General features: G+C 42.3%; 1 protein-coding gene across 2 annotated transcripts; it reads right to left on the reverse strand.

Annotated features, from left to right (window-relative positions):
* Nucleotides 1–1,174: 1,174 nt before the first annotated feature.
* Nucleotides 1,175–20,929, reverse strand: si:dkey-174m14.3 (uncharacterized protein LOC563117 homolog). Of its 2 annotated transcripts, XM_046373278.1 has the most exons (7): nt 20,758–20,929; nt 12,364–12,568; nt 9,958–10,119; nt 9,173–9,239; nt 7,055–7,162; nt 6,640–6,720; nt 1,175–3,504 (listed from the first exon to the last, which is right to left on the reverse strand). In XM_046373278.1, the coding sequence occupies exons 2-7, from the start codon at nt 12,459–12,461 to the stop codon at nt 2,089–2,091; spliced, it is 1,932 nt and encodes a 643-aa protein (XP_046229234.1). In that variant the 5' UTR covers nt 12,462–12,568; nt 20,758–20,929; the 3' UTR covers nt 1,175–2,088. The 2 variants fall into 2 exon arrangements, with proteins under 2 accessions (XP_046229234.1, XP_046229233.1); XM_046373277.1 differs by lacking the exons at nt 12,364–12,568; nt 20,758–20,929 and having other exon boundaries at nt 9,958–12,351.
* Between the last annotated feature and the right edge of the window lie 985 nt (nt 20,930–21,914).

Below are 21,914 nucleotides of genomic sequence, written 5' to 3' on the forward strand. Positions count from 1 at the left end.
TACAGGAAAGGGTTGCTTGTTTACACAAAATCAGCTTACTGGAGAAAGCTGTAACCCAGTTACTGAAGTGTACACAAACATCACTCAGTAAGATGGGGGAACATGCTAAGAGCACACACTGGGTGCTTAATCATAACTATTTTCAAGTCAACATTTTAGTGGAAACCGCTTTGTAAATGGTAACAACAACTCAACTAAAGCTCATTTGCTTTATCCGGGTCAGTCTGCGTTTTTCTTTATGCCACTGACCTGACGAGACGTTCACACACGCCGCACGATCAAACGAAAGAACTCATCTCCTCAGTGCATTCACCAAAGTCAGGCCCATTTGGCACCTTTTTCTCCATTGTGAGGTCACATTATTGGTTTGCGAATCCTCAGAGCAATTTGAAAAGGAGGAGTTCAGCTGTTGAACACGAATGCTGAATTTGTACGTACTTCAGCATGTATTTTGCAGTGCAACAAAGACGAAGTGAAAGACGGGAGCAGTTATTCTGGTTTCCCCTTTGCTGATGTGTTTGAAGTGTAAATGCTTTCTGTATTTCTGTCTGGAGGAGGAGAGCTGCTGCTCTGTGGCTCCCTCCTGTGGATGGATTCAGTCTCACATAAAAATGTCACACCTTGGCACGAGGGAGTTGGAAGGAGTTTCAGCAATGATTAGAAAATGAAAACTTGTGTAAGACATGTGAGATCATTTCTCTAAAAGTCTTCCATATGCTAATAGGACAACTGTTTGTTATTTTCAGCGCAGCAGAAAAGTAAATCACTGCCATATGCTGAGTATTAGCTGTTGCTCACTGGGATTAATATCACAAACGCTCACAGCATAACAAATATTTCCTTGTAGTATTTTCTTGATGACTCCATGGATCATGCAAACAAACTTCCTTTCTGTTCTGAATTTTGCTGATCTTGGCAAAAATCATTTTTTTGATAACATATTGTTAAACTCACTAAAGTGATAAAGCAGGGCTTCGTAGTGACTCAGTAGGGACACGCCACATGAACGTTAGTCCCCTTCCAAATTCACCTCAAATCACCCAACCTGACATGTAATTATCTTAAAACAACAGCCGATCATATGCCACTGTAATTTAAAGCAGAGTGCCATTAAAACACGACGTGTCTTTCATCCATTTCATATCCCCACGTTAAAGAAAGGCTTGGAGCCTGTATGTATAATTTGTGCTTTATTAGGCGATCAAAACAACCAAAATATATAAACATGCATCATTGTTAAAGAAACAGGGTTACAGTGGCTTGATGGGGTGTGGGCATCCAAATCTGAGGTAGAAATGGGGGCAGCAAAACCTCTCTGTGGGATATATAAGAGCAAAAATAAAGTCAAACAGACTGTTAAGACAGATCTCAAAACGTTCCATCAATAACGATATAACACACCCAGCAATAGTGTCAAATTCAATCAACAGAAGCAAAACAAAATGTATGTTTCACATTGTTCATTTCAGTGATAAATTTGTCTTTGTCGTCTTCCTATGCTCAGCATTCACATTTAAATCCTTGCAAGGCCAACGCTGTTTCCGTCGATTAAAAATAACGACTGAAACAAATCTGTGTGCAATTTATATGGCCATCATTTCTCATTTAAAAAGCTTCTCAGGGTTTTCGAATATAAGCTTGGCAATCTTATATACAAGTTCCACGTTCACCTAGAAGATTTGCATTTTGTTTGATTGTTTTGGATGTATTTCTTGCTAACAGCTACATACAAAATATATCACTCAATTTTTAGTTATAAGTATATATTTATACATTTGTAGTTTAACTACATACACAATCTTACAAATTTTATGGGCCATTTGAGCTCCTCTCCTCCTCTTGTCCCACATTCAGCTCTTTTGACACTGACTTACTTGCTCAGAACAATTATAGAGTAAACTGTCGCCAGCCACAGTGAAACAATCAAAGCTTTTTATAAATAATCAGCAATAGTTACATGTTTGTGATACTGGCTTCTATTCAAAACACTTTCTATCAAAACAATCTTGCTAATGCAAGGTGTAGCTGGACGTAGCAGGGCTTTGCGTCTAGCATCCTGTCAAAGGTTAAATGTGATCGGAAAGTCCTTCAGTTCAGAAGTGTTCCATAAAGCTGGGCCTTGGTCAGACTGTCCTTCCTGGAAAGGCCCAGGGAGCCAAATTTTTGGTTGTACGGAGGAGGAGGGGGTGGTGCCGGAGGTGGAGACTGGCTCGCCTGCGCAGGCAGGCTGTGCATTTCCACTTGGTAGTGCTGCATTTCTGCAGCCATCTCCAGGGTTCTCTGGTTCAGAGATTCGGTGGAGCTGTTGGGGCTGGGGTCTACATAATCCGTGCTCTGGCCGCCAGCTGCCACATTGCCCTCCCTGTCTTTGGAGCTCCCTGAGTGGTAGAGGCTGTGCTCCGACCCCTGGCTGTCCTCGGCTCGGTACAGGTGGGCTTGGCTGTGAGCCTGCCGCAGCCCTGGACTGCATTCTGGGCTGGGGCTTGCGGCTACCCACACCGGGTCCATGACATCCTCATCCCCATGATGGTAATAGTCTGCCCCTTCCTGGAAGCTGCTGTAAAGCGGCCCAAGTCGGATCTTGGCAGGCCGGACAGAGAAGTGCTGCTCTGAGAAGCTGTAAGGTGAAGCCCGACCTGGACTGCGGTAGGTGTGGGCACTTAGGTCCTCCACACTAAGTTGCCTCCATCTGCCAATCAGCTCCTCCTCCTCTGGGGCTAACGTGCTGCCTCGACGACTGTCTCCGTAGGCAACACTTGGAGATGAAGAGGGAGGGAGCGGCTCGTAGGGCTCACTGAAACAGGAGGACATGGTGCGACTGTAGACAGGAGAGCTGCCGTTCTGGTGGTGGCTCAGCTCTGTCTGCTGGAAGGGATGAGCATTGGCAAAACCTCTTGGACTGTCCCTCTCCCAGGAGGAGTCACTCTTTCTCTCATAATCCCCTGCATCTCTCCAGTCCATGTACAGGGAATGGTGGCGTGGGGAGGAAGCTGCACTGCTGGGCGGCCCGTTGCCTTTGTCTTCAGATCCCCCTCCACTGAAGCTGGAGTAGGAGCTGGAGCCTGCACCCAGTGTGGCAGGGAACTTGGCAAAGTGCTCCTGGGAGAAACCAGCCCTCAGCCCCACCGAGCCCTCCTCTGGATTGCTGTCTGTGGAGTTTTGAGGCCCGTACAGCAGCTTCCTCTGACCGTGGAGGTCCATGCTGGGCCTCCTCTCACGGTGCCGGTCTTCAGGGCAGTACAGGGCCGTGTCGCTACTGTACAAGTCAGATTTGTAGGCTGCGCGGAGCCCTAGTCGCTCTCCAGGTCCCAAGCGCTCCAAAATAAAAGCATGGTCCTGGGTTTGCGGGCTTGGGGAGCGGGAGGCCTGGCTGCTGCTGCAGGCCTCGTCTGGCTTCTCGAGCACTTTGGCAATGAGAGAGGCCGGGACGGTGTCCGGGTATGTGTGACAGAGAGGGGACTCCTCCATGTGCATGGCCAGCCGCTCCTGCAAATCAGCAGGCAACTAGAGGTGTCAGAGAAGAGAGAAGGGCAGGAACATAAGTGTTGCTGTACCAACAGATGGAGCTGTAATATAGCATGAGCTCACTACTATCTCTGCTGGGGATTTTTTTTTGAGGAGGATTTTGCATAATAAAACATTTATCAACATTTACAGGCTTTGAAATCCTCATAGAATATTTTGAGCACCTTTTTCTGTTCAGTGTAAATAAATTCTTGAGCACTGTGCAGTCCAATGCACTGCAAAAGACTCCCGGGGCTGTTTCTGTCTACATGAATGGTGACTGTGCGACAGTTGGGTAGGTTTACTGAATATCACACTGCATGATGAGATAAAATCTCAGTCGTAGTCTGTGTCAGAATGCACAACATCAAGTCACCAGCTGAAAATGCTTGGTGAATTGTAGCACCACAATGTAAACAGGAAACAGTGGAAAACAAAAACACATCATCAGCTCGCACCGTCTATCTGTACTGCTGTTTTGTTTTGAAAATGCATCTCTGCAAGGTTTTCTTCTTTGCTAGAGTCTCTCAAACATCTTTTTCATTCCTCACTTCCTGGATCTTAGAAATCTAATAATTTTACTGGGTAAATATTACCTTCACACCTGGTCAAATAGACGTCCTATTTTAAGTTTATAATTCTCAAATTTTTTATCAAAGATAAACAGAAAACTAAAAACAATAATGCTACGCCAAACCATCTTTTATTCTAATTCTGTCTTGAATGTGTATAGGTATTTGCTCTTGATATTCTTATTTAAGTTTGCTCCAGTGCTCGTGTCTTGTGCCAGGTTTCATTGTGACAAACTGGTCCTGAACTTTCATCACTGTCAGTTTTGTGCCGCAGGTCGTCTTTGGTTGCTGAGCTCCAAATCAGCAGTCGGTGGAGGTGTCTCACAGTGCAGTCAAGGACAACCTCTCTGGTCTGACAAGCAAACAAAGACTGTTTCCAGCTTCTCTTACAATTTTCAACTATGGTTGTGAAGGGACATTAAAATTTATAAAAAGATATCCAGTTCATACTACAGCATACTTTCTCAGTTTAACGTATTGTCGCTCCTGTCCCTGTGCACTGCAGGATATGTGTCAATATGTCACATAGAAGGCTACGGGAGGTGATGTCACCACAACAAACACCTGTGCATTAGATCTGATTGGGATCATTACATGTGTGTGATTCTGATAATAAAAAAGTGTAATTTTCAGTGATTAGAAACATTAGAAAAAAGAAACGATGAAAGGTGGACAGAGGAAAAGAAAGACTTTGCACTATTGCGAGAATTTCTCAATAAAAAAGCCTCTATCCACTATCTGTGCCTCTCCATAGCAACAAGCATTAGGCCAGCACATCATCAACAGAAACCTAGTCAGTTGTTCCTAATTGGCAATGAGAGGCAAGCTAATTATAACTTTGTAGATAGAGAGAAGACAAACACTGCAGACAACATGAAAAGACATTTTAGCGTAACAGTTTTTTTCTTTTACAACTTAGGACAAGCTAAACGCCGCTTAATTACTGTAGACACATTTTTCATTTTTGCCTCTTTTGAACAAGATCACAATTAGTTTTTATGTGGTGCTTAGAAATGAGAGCCGAACCATTTTATATCCCTCTTCTGTGCTCGCTTTGCAGCAAAACAAACAACTGAAGCGCTTTCAGTAGGCGCTGAACGGCCGGGGCACATCACAAAAATACTGCAGCACCATTCATCAATACGCTTTCGATTAGCTCCCACCTACAGGCCTGGGTGGACATACAGTGAGTGCATGTACAGCTTCTGACCCTCCCCACCACGTTATGTTTGGCAGCATGTCTGCAGAACAGTTTTTCACTCTTTAACAAATCCTACATAGCAAGGGTGCCTATATGTTTGGACATTAGTGTATAGGGGCGTCAGGGAACCAACTGCAGTTTGCATCGATATTTCCATTCAGCCATATGGGCAAAACGTGGCGAGGCATCCTTTAACCTCGTGTACACTTGCCAGCTTTAAAATCAACCCTTTGTCACATGGGCCCAGGGCTGATGCAGCAGAAAGTGGCGCCAAGCTGGCCTGGTATCAAAACACTCATCACTAACCACATGCATCTCTTTTCACAAGCGACAGCAGGAGAGTGTGACGAAGCTGCCGTGCTCTCCATTTACATTTTTCCACATACTGTAGTTTTAGCCCCTTGAGCAGTTATCTGTCCCTCACGTTCGTGCACAATTCACCTTAAAGTAATTCCCCCCAGAGCTTCATGCTCATCCAAACAATGACATGACAACTAAACCCGGCACAGGCCACATGTGGTTTTAGTTCAGGGCCAAGAGAAATTAACAAGAATGAAAGCACAATGTGGTTTATGTTGACAATTTGTAAAATCTTAAGGATACTTCCTTCAGTTGAGACACAATAAATGCATTACATGGCATTACTTTTGGAGGACAAGATTCATTCAATGAAAATTACAAATGTTATATAACCTTTCAACCTAAAAAGTTAGTGGAAAATTTGCCTCCGATGCAATTTTTGCGGACATGCTGTCATTTTGTAAAATAAATAAATATAAAAGGAAAAAAAATATGATTGTTATAGTAATGTAATGGATATGTAATAATTTGAATACTTTAAAAAATATATAGAAGCAAAAACATTTTCACAAATGCAAGACATAGAACAATTGTATGAATATATGGTAAAATGTAGATGATTTTTTTTCATTCATACATGAGCAATAGCAATCATGACTTTCAATGCAGGGGCAAGAAGGTTGCTTGTGACCTTTGTGTAGTAAAAATTTTAATGTACACTATTGTTAAAGGCTACCTAAGTTTTTACGGATTTGTACAGTGAGAGCTTAACACACAAAACAGCCAAACAGAGAAATGTTGCACCTATCATAGAAGTCAATGGAAACTGTTTCCAGGTGACACTAAAACATGACTGTTTGCATGTTTTTGTTTTTTTTTTCTAAAGCTGACATGTGCTGGGCTCTCAGGAGTAGATTTGACATCAATAAAATCTTTACATAAAATTTAAAATTGTAAAAAAATATTTAGAAAGGTGAGTTGCACTGCATGCAACAAAAATGTAAAAAAAAATGTGCTTCATCACAAGACTGAGTGTGGTGTAAAAGTCAGCGTAGGGCTCACCTCAGAGAGCTGGGCCCTGTAAATAGATTTGTTGCATTGGAGGAGCTGAGCAGCCAAGTTGCAGTCCTTCCTGTACAGGTCCTGCGGAGTCATAAGATGAGCACAAATGTCGGACAACACGTAACATTTAGGGATGAATATTCACAGGAGGAAGTATTTTCATCTCCTCTGACTTTATTTAAGGCTGCACACTTTTGTAGCTTTTGTGCAGCAATATGAAAGTTAGCAAGAGTTAAAAAGTGTTTCCAAATGCTTGTGTGTTTTTGTTGTGACAACCTCAGTTGAGCAGTCTGGTAAGTACAGGATAATTCCTATTTTTTTCTCTTCTGTCTAGCATTAGATTAGACAGGCAGGCCACACTGAGAAAACAAAAACCTTTAAGAGAGAAAACTGAGCTAATAAAATTGGCTCTTACGTTGTCTTCTTGTAGCTTCTCGATGGTGAGTTTTGCCTCCATCAGGTGGTTGTTGAGGACGATGATCTCTCTGCTCAGTGCTCGCTTCTCATCGTCATGGTGCTGAGACTGTCGACGAGAGCGGTTTTAGAAATCACCAGAACTCAGATTCTCACATTGATTTGATTGAAGTTTTCAAACCGAACAACACTCATCAAAGCGACCCCGTTACAGTAATGCAAACCAATGAGCGCATTTTCCCTGATTTGTCTACATCCAGGTTTGTTATCATTTTGTGAGGGGATACATATATATCCTTTATGATTATGTTAATTTAGTTACACTATATAGACAAAAGTATCCAGACACAACTCATTATGGAGCTGTTCTCAGGGGTTGGGCTCGGCATCTTACTTGCAGTGAAGGGAGATTTTAATGTTTCAGCATACCAAGACATTTTGGACAATGCTATGCTTCCAAGACCTTTGGGATGAACAGAGATTGTGAGTCAGTCCTTTTGGTCCAACATCAGTGTCTAACCTCACAAATGCTCTACTGCATGAATGGGCAAAAGTTCATACAGAGACCCTCCAAAATCTTGAGGAAAGCCTTCACAGAAGAGTGGAAGATGTTATGACTGCAAGGCTGTCCATGTATTTAGAATGTGGTGTCATTAAAGTCCATGTTGGTGTAACGGCCAGGTGTCCCAATACTTATGTCTACATAGTGTATTTTAGTGTCAGACAATAACAGCAGGGAGCTTCCAGCCTTCTGAAATAGTTTGGGAGAGGTCATTTTTAGGTCAAGGTACTTGCACTTTACTTTATTCAGTACATACTTTATTTATTATTTCCATTTTTCATCTGGATAAACTGTAGTCTTGTGTATTTAGAATAAAATCCCCATTGGTGTAACAGTTGGTCAAGTGTCCCATCACTTTTACTTACTTCCATATGATGTACTTTTTTTGTCCAAATGACAAACATGATTCACCAACAAAGATTCATGCAAATCAAACACAAAACCAGAACATTTAAATCATAAAATAATCAACCAAACAAAACTTTTAAGTGCAGTTTTTACATGCAGCAGCTTTTTGGTTACTATGAGTAACAAAGAAAACATGTTGTCAGTAAACTGAACAATCCACAGAAGTAAATTTCCTTTTCTCATTGGCTGATGAGGCTACCGGTGTGGTTTGTCTTTATGAAGCACATGTGTGGAGGACATTTTGTGCGACACTTCAATTCATTGAGGTTATTGCATTACAAAGCCGCTTCACTAAAAAAAGAAGTTTTGTCTTTTCTCTTCAGACTTCCCCCTCCTTTGAACAGCGTAGCTGTGTGCGAAGAAGCCCACTCAAAGTATATCACTGTGTTTATCTGTCTTGTAATTACATTCTCTGTAGTTGTGGAGGGCCACAGGGTCAGATGGGTTTGTGGCGCCTCTGAGTAAACAAGCTTTACAGAGAGACTTACTCAGCACCTCTCTCACCCTTGAGGAGGAAGTACGTGAGATGAATCAATAACTGCTGATGAGGATGCTTCATAAGAAAAAAAAAGCCGTTGGTCTGTATTTTAAGAAGAAAAATGACCAATTTTCTTCTAACAAAAAAGCAACGTGACCTTCAGCTCCTTATTAACGTGGTATCTCACTGCTGAAGCATCACGATAACGGCTGTGATGATTATTATCTTGTGCCGTAACAAACCCATTGGCCATTCGCCAGGCGTTTTCTGTCCGTTCAACGGCAAAGACACCTGATTGTCATACGGTGTTCTCAGGCGGGCTGAGTTAATTGTATCTTTCCACCGGCAAAAGCAAATGTCTGACAAATGAAGTGTGGCGCCGGGCAACGAGGAACAATGGGTTTGCTATCACTCTGCCACTGGAAGGAGGACAGCCAGTTGTAATAAGCCATAATTAACATCAGTGGTACCAACAGCAGGGCACATTCATATTCAAATTGGCTCTCTAAGTGTTCTGTGCCATGTCTAAACTCCAGGACTCGCTCACGTGCTTCTTTTTCTTCCACAGGTGTCTGCAGGTACTTAACCACAAGCATGGGACTGGACACAGCACATCACACACACACTGGCCCGCACAGAGCACACACACGTATACAGCCTTAAACACTTACATCTCTGTGGATTTTCTCCTCCAGATCTTGGTTGATCCTCTGCAGTGCTGAGTAGCTGCTTTGTATTCTAAAAGACACAAAAAACGACATTAACTCACTTACAGGTAATAGTTTGTATGTACACATGCTGTATACAGTAGCCACCAGAGAGCCCCACCGGACTGAAAAGAAGCACAGCGGCAGGCTCAGCAGCATACAAGTCAGAGATAAAGCGAAGGTTTCAGTTTATATCAGTTTATAACACTTTATAACACGTTGTGATTCAAAAGGCAAAGGTCGTACTGTATAAGGCAACATGTGAGCAACAGGTCCAGATTAAATAATAATAATAATAATAATACTAATAATAACAAGAATAGAATGTATACGATAGTTTTTTGTCTATCGTGAGTATGACCATGTTAGAAGAGTGAAGTGCTGAAGTAGGATTTTAAATTCAGGACTCATAATGGAGTATTAGATAGCTAGTTAGTCAGTTAGCTACCTGGATGGATGGATGGATGGATGGATGGATGGATGGATAGACTTTATTGATCCCATAAGGGAAATTGTTGCATTACAGCAGAATCAACAGCAACAGAATAAAAACAAGGAGGTAACAAAAGCAGTAAAATATAAAAATTGTAAAGACATGTACAATATAAAAAGATATGTACAATATATATACATATATACAAGGGGCAATAGGATTATTGTTACACAATGCATATTGTGGTATGCATGCTGGTATTGGTAGTTTTACTTCATTGAAGTATCTGAGCATTTTTTCCACCACTGTATTGTACCTGCGCAGTTTATCAGTGAACTTGTCCAGCTCCTCCTGTGCCCGGCGCAGCTCCGTCTCCAGGTACTGCCGTGTGGAGTCAAACTCGCTCTGCAGCAGCTCCAGCTTGTGTGTTGTGTAGGAAAGTCTCTTCCGTAAGTCCTCCTTCTGCTCCAGCAATGAGCTGCAAGCACACACACACACACACACACATACACAGCAGATGATTGTGTTCAGGGCATATGGTGGAGGAAACGAGCTTGTAACTTGGGTATATGCATATCTGGATGGTCTTAAAATGGTCCACATATCTTTTTAACGCACCCCTGAACAGCCATGCAGCGGTTATGAGAACATCATGAGAGGGTGATAAAAGCAGAAAAGTTGTGCGAGAAAGTGCTTTGTGTGAAGAAAACATGGGACCAAAACACAGATCTCTAATTAAGAATCCAGGCAGGGGTAAGCAAGGATAATACAGAGCTTTTAGATTAGATCTTTGAGCGCTGGATCTCCTCTTCAGCATTAAAGCTCTGCAACACATCACAGAAACCCAATCATCAGTGAGATTGGTCCCACTGAAAAAATAAAACGGGGAGGCTGTAATCTGTGATGAAATATGAGCCAATGAACTCTAATATATCATTTGAATAGACTGTGAAGGCTCAGATTTACGGAACAGCACGTGTAATTCAGCAAGACAGCACAATGATGACTATTTTCAGAGTATGCGCATTACCTGGGCTTCAATCTAATAAAAGGGCAAGTATGAGTGGGAAAAGAGGAAATGTCTTTTGCCGTGATGGATCTGAGTGTGCACGGCTGGGCTTAATGGACCCTGTATTGACGGACAGATGGAGGAAGGAGGGTAATGACTCTATCTGCAGCCAGATAACAGATAGCGGAGAGCGGATGGAGATGTGGTCGCTCTTTTCACTTCCTCTCTTTGTCTATTTTTCTCTCTTTTAACAAGATCATAGATCCAGAGGGTGGGGGCTGAGGAAGACAAACAGAAGTCAGGGTTTGTTTGAATTTTTTCAGGCAAGTTTTCAGCTCATTAATATGCATGATGATATTTCTGCGAGGCAGACTGGGTCAGTTCACATTTTATACATTTGATAAAACAAATTATTACCAGTACAGTCACTTCTCTGTAATTTTAGTCTATGTTGTGTCTTGTACGTCACTTTAGCCAAATTATTAGTAGCAGACATTCTTGCAAATTATGCAATATGAATATTGTGAAATATGAATTGCTTCATATGCCGAACACACAATGCCTAGCGGTGCATAATGGGTTTGTATGAACGTACTGGCTTGCTTTCTTTGTTTTTTGTCTTCTCCAGCCTCTCTAGATAATATACGTAGTGGCAAGCAATCTCATGTGGGCTGGGCACCTTCAGCTGCATGACACTTGAATAAAAAAAAAAAAAAATGAAATCATTCATAGAAAATATGCATTGCAATGTATTCCACATTGCTCGGATTCTCACTGTTGTCTGAGGTCTTAGACACTCTTTCTGTCTCTACATCCTCATGCCTAAATAACAAATTAAGCTATTTTGTCAACTGTCTCCCATGGGGGTGCTGCAATCTGACACACTACAGTTATGACTGGGTTTAGGCAACAATATTTCTTGGAAAAAGTCAGTGAAAGATCACTGTCAGTGTTAAAATAAACTACAGTTGACTACTGATAGCAGCAACCTCTATTTTTCAGCATCACAGGCTCTGAAGGCCTCCATTACAGAATTAGACAGCTAGAGGTGGAAATCGAGCAACACTTTTAATACCACAACACCACACCTCTTATTATGGTTGCCAGTCAGCTAAGTTGTGCTTCTAAACTGTGGTGCTGTCTATCCTTTAGCGTTTTTTTTTTTTTTTTGTACAAATAAACCCACTAAATGGATGATGAATTGATAATGATGCAAAATGTCTGTTTGTTTTTCAGGTGATTGCCTCGATTCACAAAGAAAACTGCAGCATCTACAACGAAGTCAGTGAGTTAAATAATACCTGCCTACAGAGTCATTCAGTGAACGTCTCAGCTGACTGGCTGGTATTACAGTGCTGCATTACCCAGCAGTGCCCCAACCTCCTGCTTCTCTCTGAGTGGCAGACATTCACTGGGGAATACAGGTGTTTGTTGTTTGATATAGGATGCGTTTACGTGGAGTGGCTCAAGGGATGAAATATCCCCCATTAGTGACCTCCTCCGTGAACGGGAGCTGAGTCAGACATAATGAGTGCTTTCATTCCGGTGAGATGAGATGACGAGGCAGCATGACTTCTGGGCACGGAGAGGTGGGATGAGGCCGCTTTAGCACCACTGGGCAGCGAGAGGAGACACCTCGTGGGCGGATGAACGGACAAACAGATAAAAACTAGGACTGATGGAGAGATGGCGTCGGAGAGTTTCAACTCTTACCTCTTTTTTGGATGTTTGCTGCCATTTCGGGGGACTTTTAAGGCGGTTTTGCCAATGTATATCTTTTTCATGGTTTGTCTGTGTTCCTTCCCTCTCATGTGTTTATAGGGGTTGACCACAGGGAGCCGTCATGTGTGTTACTTTTCCAAAGGAGACCAGTTAAGTCTGGCCTGTAGAGTTACTGTGTGCGTTACCTGTGTTGACCCTGCCAAACAAAGCAAACACAAAGGTTGGCAACTATTAGTAACTACGGTTAAACGAGGGATCCTGATTGAAAGGGTAAAGTCGATATACACCCCGCAGTATAGTCATTTAAAATTGCAATTTTCGCCACCGGTTTGTGCTTGTCAGGAAAAGGAAACGGAAACAGCACTAAATTCAGAGGAACAGATTAGCAGCCAGTCATCAGTTTTCTCCATCTGAGTCACAGCCAAACCAGTGAAAAGGGCACAGAGAAAGAAAAGAAATACAGAAATCTTTCATGTGAAATGATTTAAGTGTTCTAAATTTAGCAAATTTTTTTTTTTTTTTTTTTGCTTTAATGCAGAATCCCAATCGCTGACTGAGAAAACATATTCTTGGTCCCCTTAAAAGAAAATAAAATACATTTGTTGGATTTATACTGCTTTTGTGGCTGCATCAACCACTGGTGGTTGATGAAAGGCCTTTGTGACAAGAAGACAGACTCACTGGTAAAAACAAACAAAGCCTTTAAGCCTTTTTTTGCAGTCCTAATATCTTCATCTCCTAATATGTCCAAACACAAAGGACGTGAACTGACACATCCACCCAGTCTGCATGAAAGCAGTTTGACAAGGCCAATACACTGAATCTTCTTTTCCAAACAGTTCAGCTGACCCCTCAGTGTCCTGTGTCTTTGCATGGCTGCAACACAAGTGCAGGTGGCAACCCAGAGACAAATGGTGCGGGTTATTCGATGAGACGGCCCGTCAAAGCTTGATCAAAGCTCCTCCGATCCGTGCGCTGGACTGTCCGCTCGGACACCAAGCAATGACGGACTGTGGATGTGGCTGCAGTTGGGTGCAGCCACGTTTTCAGATGTTGTATCCATAGATACTCCATGAACATGTGAGCTAAAAAACACAGAAACATGTTGGACTTCTGACATCAAGTTGTTGTCAGGTGATTTATGCTGCTGGCTGAGGAGGCAGGGAGACATGTACTCCTCCAGATGGTGACAGCTCACCACCGCCACTGGAGGCTTTGCTCCAGCTGCTCCCTTCTGAGTCATAGCACACGGGCTCTGGATATGTGTGTGTGTGTGTGTGTGTGTTTGTGTGCGTAAGATTTGGTGGGTGTGAGCATGTCTTTGTGCATGTATGTGCTTGACACTCTTGATTCGTATGTAGCAATGTGTGAGCTTACACATGTGAGTATGTACTCATGCACTGGGTACATGAGTACCTGTGTGCTTCCAGTGTTTTTGTGTGTGTGCTTTTTTTTGTGTGTGTGTGCTGCGGCATCATCTCTGCCTATTCAATTCTCTTCTCCCAGGACTGAAATAAACCAGCAGTGCCAACCATGAAAGTCAAACAGGATAGCTGTTAGCGACACATCTCAGGCCATGTCAGGTGTCCACTGTCAGGCTGCCAACACGCAATAACTCTCACCCCCTCGCTCATTCACTCGCTTGCTTCTCCCTTTTAGCCGATCCTCACACTGCAGCAAAAGCAGAGACGGGGCTCGTTCAGATGGTGCTGCCTGCCACCCACTCGTGCCATGCTGACATTTGAGAGGAACTCAGAGCCTTGAAAAGAAGAGGAAGAGGGGGTGGTAGAAGAGGAGGACATTAACATGAGGCAAAGGGGAAAAGAGGGGAAAAAACAGGAAGCATTTTTGGGGGGTGTTAGCAAGAGTAGTTGTAATTTGGCCAAAGACAGGCAAGCCAGAGAAACCATCACCAAATTAGAGAGAAAAAGCAAAGAGAGTGGGTGAGAAGTCTCCATTGAAAATCATAATCTCTCTTCCTTCTTCCTCTGCTATTCCCCTCCTGTTCTGTCTATCTGTTTCTCCCTTTCTGCATTCCTGATTGCATCTACCTTGCAGATAGACAGACTCTCAGGAAAAGCCCTTATCACAGGCCCAGACCTGAGCATTAGAGCGGGGGAACCCAAGTGGCTGACTCATCCAGCAGCAGAGGCAGCAGCAGAGAAAGAAGACGAAGAAGACACTCTTTCTGCCCCGCATGCCTTCGGTTTAACAAGGTAGCTGACCTGCAGCAGTCACTCAGCCCAATGACATGTACAGTATGACTCAACCTCCTCAAAGGAAAAAAGAAAAAGAACACATCAACTCTCAGATTCTCCTGTTCTGTGAGTCTAAGTGCGTTCATGGCTGTTTTCTGTCCCGCATTGATTAACTCGGAAGCAGACAACTAAGTAGTTACACACCAACTACCAACATCATTAGCAGCGGCAGGGGATAATGACGCGCAAAACGGATTTCATGTGCTGCTGATGGCACTCGGCACAGGGGAGTGTGTAATCACGACAAGCATCCCGAGGGGATTTTAGGATGAGCGGAAAGGGGTGATGGAGGCTAACTGAGCTCCAAAAACAAACACAAAAATATGCAAAGTTCGGTTCAGCTGAAAATCAACAGAAAGACCAAATTGAGTCCGACCTCAGAACAAAATTTAGACTAAAAAATGGCAGCGCACAAAATGTAAAGGGGTTTTAGTTAAATCATAGGCCCTTTTAGTAGTAACATGAATGAGTTAAACATTTTTGGAACTGTGCTTACTCACTGAGTTTCTGAGTTGAATGAGAAGATGGATACCATTCTCATGTTGGTAAACATGTTAGCTTAGCTTAGCATGGAGACTGGAAACAGCAAGCTTAGCAAAATCTGTGAGTCTTTTTTTGATAAATTATTCAAATTGAAATAAATAGAAGTTTGGAGGCAAGATACCAGAGCAGCAGCGACACACACACACACATATATATATACAAACACACACTAAGCACATTAAACACACAAACACAAGAATATTCTGTCCAAAAAAAAAAAAAAAAAAAAAAAGTTTCAGCCTCCGGACAAGAAAATCACATTAAGTTGCCAGTGAATCCTTCTGTGAGCCGTCCTAGCTAAGCCACCGAGACCTCGCCTTCTCCCACCCGAGGATCCACACGGTTACACTTAAAACTCTCACTCAGTTTTGAAACTTTCCCTGGTGTTTCTTCACAGTTTCTCCATGAAGATGAAAGTAAAAAAAAAAGAGTCCCAAGTCTGTCTGCTGGGTTCTTAAAACACTGAATATTGTGGCATTTGGCCATTTTCTTCTTCTTTTTAAAACTTAAAAACAAGGCCAGCATTTGCTGCCACAACCGAAGAAGCGATGGGATGGAGAAGCACAAGCAGCTTTCAAAGGGGTTCAGCTCATTAAAAATAGAACAGACACAAACAAACTCACTGGAAGGTGCATACACAGACATGTACACAAACACACACACATACACATACTGTAGCACTCTGCCCACTCCCACCATCACAACATATTGTTTACAAGTGGAGCTTGAATGGACAGGTAGTAATTAGACAGAACAAAAGAACCACCTCTGCAAATCTGCCGCTGTTTCCATGTATCTCTGTGTGTGTGTGTGTGTGTGTGTGTGTGTGTGTGTGTGCGCGCCTCATACTCTTATACACATATAGCAGGCGGCTCAGATGTACTTACTGGTCCATGTATAACTCTCAAGAGGCAGCCTAAAAACCCTCAACTCAGAGACGCATGAATGGAGCCTTTATAAAAGAGACTATACTGCAAAAATATAGAAAGCAATACAGCACTAAGAGCTTTCCAGCATAGCGCCAATGATGTAGCGGCATATGAAAAAGTGTAGTGCGTAATCTGTGTCTTCCAGTTGGGGATCATCACAGGCAAGCAACAGAAATCAGGAAGATGACATTAATTTACATGTTTAATGTCCTTTAAATTTCCCTCACAGTTTCATACTCCTTTTTTGAAATGGCTCTGCAATTTTACATTTAAATGGTTTGTGTTTCTTAAAATTAATGTTTAGGCCTACTTTTAATTGTTCTTTTTGCCTAGCGTTAGATGAGAGGACTGTTACCTCTCTCATATCTGTCAAGGCTACAGCATTTAATGCGAACTTCATGTTAAGAAGATGTTTTGGCATCTATCTTTTCATCAAACTGTAAGCTGGAAATGTCAAACTTTTCCTCTATAAAGTAGGCTAATGGTTATTATTTTTTTTTTTTTTAGCTTACTTCTAATTTATATTTTATTAATTTAGACACATTTAGAAACAAATTGTACTTCCAAAATGTCAAAATGACCGCTTACAGTTGTGCGTAAAATTTTCATTTGTGCAGGCTACCTGTACGCCTGTTGGCAGTAAGTATAATTTAATGGATAAAGGGTGCTGATCTTCTGATTTAACTTCTATGAACAAGAAAGCAAATGAGTACAATTTCCCAAGGTGTTATCTCAAGAAAGGATCTTTCCAGTCCTTAACACCCCCGCTGCTGTTGTCAGAGACAAACAAAAATTTGAAAGGGAGTTCTTATATTCTGTTGCGAGACAATCTGTAATCTGTGAAAGAGGAAATAGAATTTTTCTTCTTACAACTGAAAAGTTTAATCTTTAAGCGTGAAAATGCAAAACGTTTTGCTGCCACAGCCTCAATTGGTCTGGTTTGACCACTAGCTTATGGTCGCTAATGTTATAAATATTACTGAATCACCTAACACACACTATATGGCATGTTGTGTTCATTTTGCTGGCCTTATGACACCACTTGTACTGCTTCTAAATCTACATTTGTAGAGTGAAGGGTTTGTAGAGTTTAGCATTTTAGCTAAATGCTAGACAGTAATTAGCTAAATGGTAGTTAAACATTTAGCACTGTTCGATTACAACCACTTATAAGCACCGCAGATGCTGGTAAACAAAGTTAGATTTTTATCAAATTTGTGTCATGTGCTCTTATTTCAGCAAGTGGCTAACTTAACACACACTGTAGATTGCTGTGTAAACATTCAGTTCAAGTAGAATTACCAAAAAATGAAATATGACAACTGCGGCGGCCATACAGCCATTTACATGGCCGACTGCTGGACGAAGAATAAATCTGACCTGTGTGATCTGACTGCTGGTGCTGAAGAGGGCAAAGGAGAAGAGAAATAATGAGGTTGAGATGATGAGACGTACTTAATGACCCCCAGAGGATCTATCAGTGCTTCAGCAGACAGAGGACTGAGGAGAGCATCGGCCTGTTAGACCAGCACTGTCCACAGATCAAAACTAACTCGCAGCCTCTTCAGACCAGCCTCTCTCCCACACCACTTTTCAACATGACTGTCTGCTATTGCTCTTCTGTATGACCACTTCATCTATAATAAGAGTGATTCACTGGACGCCTAATTCATCTGGAATGATGCCATGGCTGGGGTGTTGAATATTTTTTGACAGTTTTAATAATTCTGATGACAAACACCTGAAGAGAAGTGGTGAGGTTCAGCTGAAATTATAGGAGTAGTTTGTTATTTTGCTTAAAATTAATCAACACCTCTGTAATAGTTTATCTGTCCTTTTGATATAAAGCTGCTGCTGGCAGCTGGTTAGCTTAGCTTAGGAACAGCCAGGGGTAGGAGTATCTTTCCATTTTCAGTCTTTATGCTAAGCTAAGCTAAGCTAACAGTCGCTACTGCTGCAGCTTCATAATTAAGGGACAGACATGAGAGTGGTATCGATTGTCTCTTTTAGCTCTCAGCAAGAAAGCAAATAAGCATCATTCCCCAAATGTGAAATTATTCCTTATCCCATATTCATTATCCCAGATGCTTCCATGCAGAGTGGAAGGGGTTTATTGAGTATAAAAATGATATGAATCCTATGCTATATCCTTAAACACCATGCAGACAGAAGATTCTGATATGATGATACGATGATGATATGATTAGACAGAGCTTTGCACCACCGCCATCAAGACACCAAGTTAAGGAACATCCTGGAGAGAACTGTGTTGAAACTTGGAGATATACTGTTTGTCAAGGAGCAGTTAGCTGCTCTAGAGGATTGCAGTGGCCTAATGCCAGTATTACTGAGGTCAAGGATGTCCATCAGATCTAATTGTTAATTCATCACAAATAATCTAATACTGCAACCGCTATTTCCAAGATGAAAAATGAATATTTAAACGTAATTTTTAAGTCAACATGTAAGAGAACTCCTTAAAGTGCTCAAAAATGTTTCGGTTTGCACATCTCCTTTTTCATTTAAGTGAGTAATGGGAAGCTCCATCTGCTGTTGAATATCATTTTTAATATGATATAAAAAAGCTCCAGATCAGCTTCTAAAGTCTTGAGGTCAGGCTGTTTTGTTAAATTGAGTAAATTTGATCTTAATGGCACACACTACATTCAATAATTTGAACTTTTGTGGATATTTACTGGCAAACTGCAAAGGTGTAATTCCACACTGCATGTAATTTGCCAGGTGTTGCATGTGTCTTCAACTAAGGATGGGTTAAATGCAGAAGTCAAATTCAGTATGTGTATGTAAAAATATATATACTGCTAATAAAGTTGATTCTTCTTCTTCTTCTTCGATATAGTGCTCCAAATGTATTGCTGATATTAAATAAACATTTCCTTTCAGTATAATGATGGTAGTTTCAAAGAAGAATACAGACTTTAAATTTGATGTGATTTGAATCCACTCACAATATGTTTGATGAAAACCCTAAAACTGTGTCAAACTTTTGTTTTCTTGTCACCCAAGGATGCCATTTGATCATCACTCTTTCAGAGAGCAGCAGTCAATTTTGGGGATGTCAATCATCCAGGAAGCGCAGCTGCCACTTTCTTTTTATTTAAAATGGTGTCGATCTCATTTTCAAAATAAAACACTTCAAATTGTGTTCAGCAGAAGCTGTTTAACATTAGCTTGAATACTCTGACAGCAGCTTAGAAACTCTTAAAAACTTTAAATCTGTTCATCCAACCAAGAGATCTCCTCTGATCTGAACATTCCTGCTCCAATGTGTCTCCATGTAAAATTTACATATCTATCTCCGCCACAGGGTCCCGACGCAGGAGCCCTGCCAAGGGAGGGACAGAAATTGCAAAAAGGGAAGACAGAGAGAGAGAGGGAGAGAAAGAGAAAGAGAGAGAAAGCAAGAGAGGGAAAGAGATTGCAGGACATTTCATCACTTAGATTGGAAGGGATCTTGGAGATGTGGGGTGGAAGTGGGGGGTGGTTGGGATGTTGAGGCAGGGTCAGAGTCTCAGGTAGATCCAGTTTCCTGTTTAACCTTATCACAGCTCCTTCAGAGGCCACATGTGCCCTTATTTCTTATTCAGCAAAGAGCGAAGAGAAAAGGCACAGGACTCCCCTTCTTATCCCGGCAGAGCTGCCATAATTCAATTAAAGCTGTGACACAGAGGTGAGGACAATTGATGTCTGATACTGGAGAAACACCCCGTCAGATTAATTACCCCTCATCGGCTGGTTAAACGGCTTTTAAACTCTAATCTGCCTGAAATCATAATAATACCATCGGTAATCGAACACAAAAGGGAAAGCTCGGGATCTATTTCCATCTGTGCCGGATTAATAATGGTTCATTAGTAATAGTATCAATTATGTGTCTACTGTACAGTGAGGTAAAAGGGAGAGTACTGCAAAAAAAAAAAAAAAAGATCCTCTCCTGCATCTCGTCATGTTTGCTTTGCTGCCTTAATTCCCGTGTAATGCAACTTTAATCGGAAAAGTGGGCGAACACTTGTAATTTTGTAATGAGCTCATTAAAATCGGTTTATGCAGGCATGTAAAAGCATCAGTTCTGTTATCGCTTAGGCTTTGTGTTAATGTTTCAGACTGTCAGGCCTGTTTAAATACACAAAAATCATGAATCAGAGCTACTATTGCTTTGTTGTTCGCACTGGTAAAGCAGCGCTGTCACGCAGAGTAATTAATCAGCGTTATGGGTGCATTCCGACAGGTGACAGGATGGGATCATGCAGAATCAGACACATTAGATTCATAGATGGACATTTTTACCACCTTAACACATTCAAGACTAATTTAAAAAACCCGTTAAATTGATCCCTTAGAGAAAACCTTTTACAGTAACGTCACATACGCTGCAGTGAATTTTCTAGTCAAGAGATTCCCTGCGTACAACGGTCAGCCTTGTTCTGCAAAACAGAAAAACAGCCTTTTTTATCTTTGACAAACTATCAGACAAACAGATCATTCCCAGCAGCACTACATCAATAGCCAGAGAGCACGAACTGACACTGTGAGTGCAGTCACTTCACATACAGATGAGCACACACACACACACACACACACATTCACCCACATTCAAAGAGACACAACCAAGCCAGCAAATGTTGAAGCAGTACCTTCCGCTCACGCAGAGCTTCATCCTGGAAACGGAGAGATAAAATCCTGCTGCCTGATCCTCTCCGGAAGAATGGAGAAAACCCCCCTCTATGCTATCTGGATTGGCTTACCCAGCTTTCCCTTAGAGCTCAGTGAAACCCCACCACATGCACACCGCCCCACTGCCGCCGCCTCCAACACCACCACGCCACTCCAACAGCAACAACAGCAGTAGCAGCAGCAGCAGCAGCAGCTGAGACAAGAGGGAAGACAGAGAGAGAGAGAGAGAGAGACTGGAAAGACAGAGAGGAAGAGTGGAAGGGAAGGAGCTTAAAGGAAGAAGACAGGGAGAAAGCGGGGGCGTGATGATGGAGCCCTGAAAGATATGTGCAGGGAGAGAGAGAGAAAGAGAAAGAGATGGAGAGAGAGAGAGGGGGGGAGAAGCTTACCTGATAGTATCTATGCCGTTCATCTCTTCATCAGGCACCTAAAGGAAATGACAGCATATTAGTGGAGACGACCCATCAAACTGGCCCGGGAGCTGCCAAGTAGAGCATCGCTGCAGCACACACACTCATCGGAAAAAGAAATGAAACATACATATTCAGCAGGCACGCTCTCTGTTTCCCTCTGTTTTGTTTATGTTTCGTCTCCCCCTTCTCTGTTTCCCCCTCCTGCTCCCTCATTCGCTCCTCTCTCTCCACTCCATGTCTGCTCGTGAACAAGCCCAACGCTCATCAGACTGCTCCTGGCTGTCTACATCTGCACTTACCCTAGGTGAGAAGAGAACAATCGTATCATACCAAGAGTGTGAGAGGAGAGAGTGAGAAAGAGAGGGAATAGAGAGGGGAGGGAGGGGAGTGTGAAGGGAGAACGGAAACCTCCATTGCAGCCAGACTGCAGATACATGGCGAGCCCCCCATGAGGGATACTGGCAGCAACTCAATATCCTTGTCGAGGTGTTGAATTTTAGAGTGAGGGAGCAAAGTCAGAGAAAGAGAAAGAGGAACGAGAGTAAGGGTGGAAAGAGACAGAGAAAGGAGAGACAGAGAATGGAGGAGGTGAGGGGGGAACAGGTGGTTCAATCTGTTGAATCTTACATTTCAAGTCATTTCAGGCTGTTCAGGAGTATACGTTTTATATGTGTCTGCTGCTGGCCATTTTTCTGAAGGCAATG

Source organism: Scatophagus argus, chromosome 19 (assembly GCF_020382885.2).
Source record: "Scatophagus argus isolate fScaArg1 chromosome 19, fScaArg1.pri, whole genome shotgun sequence".
Lineage (NCBI taxonomy): Eukaryota > Metazoa > Chordata > Actinopteri > Scatophagidae > Scatophagus > Scatophagus argus.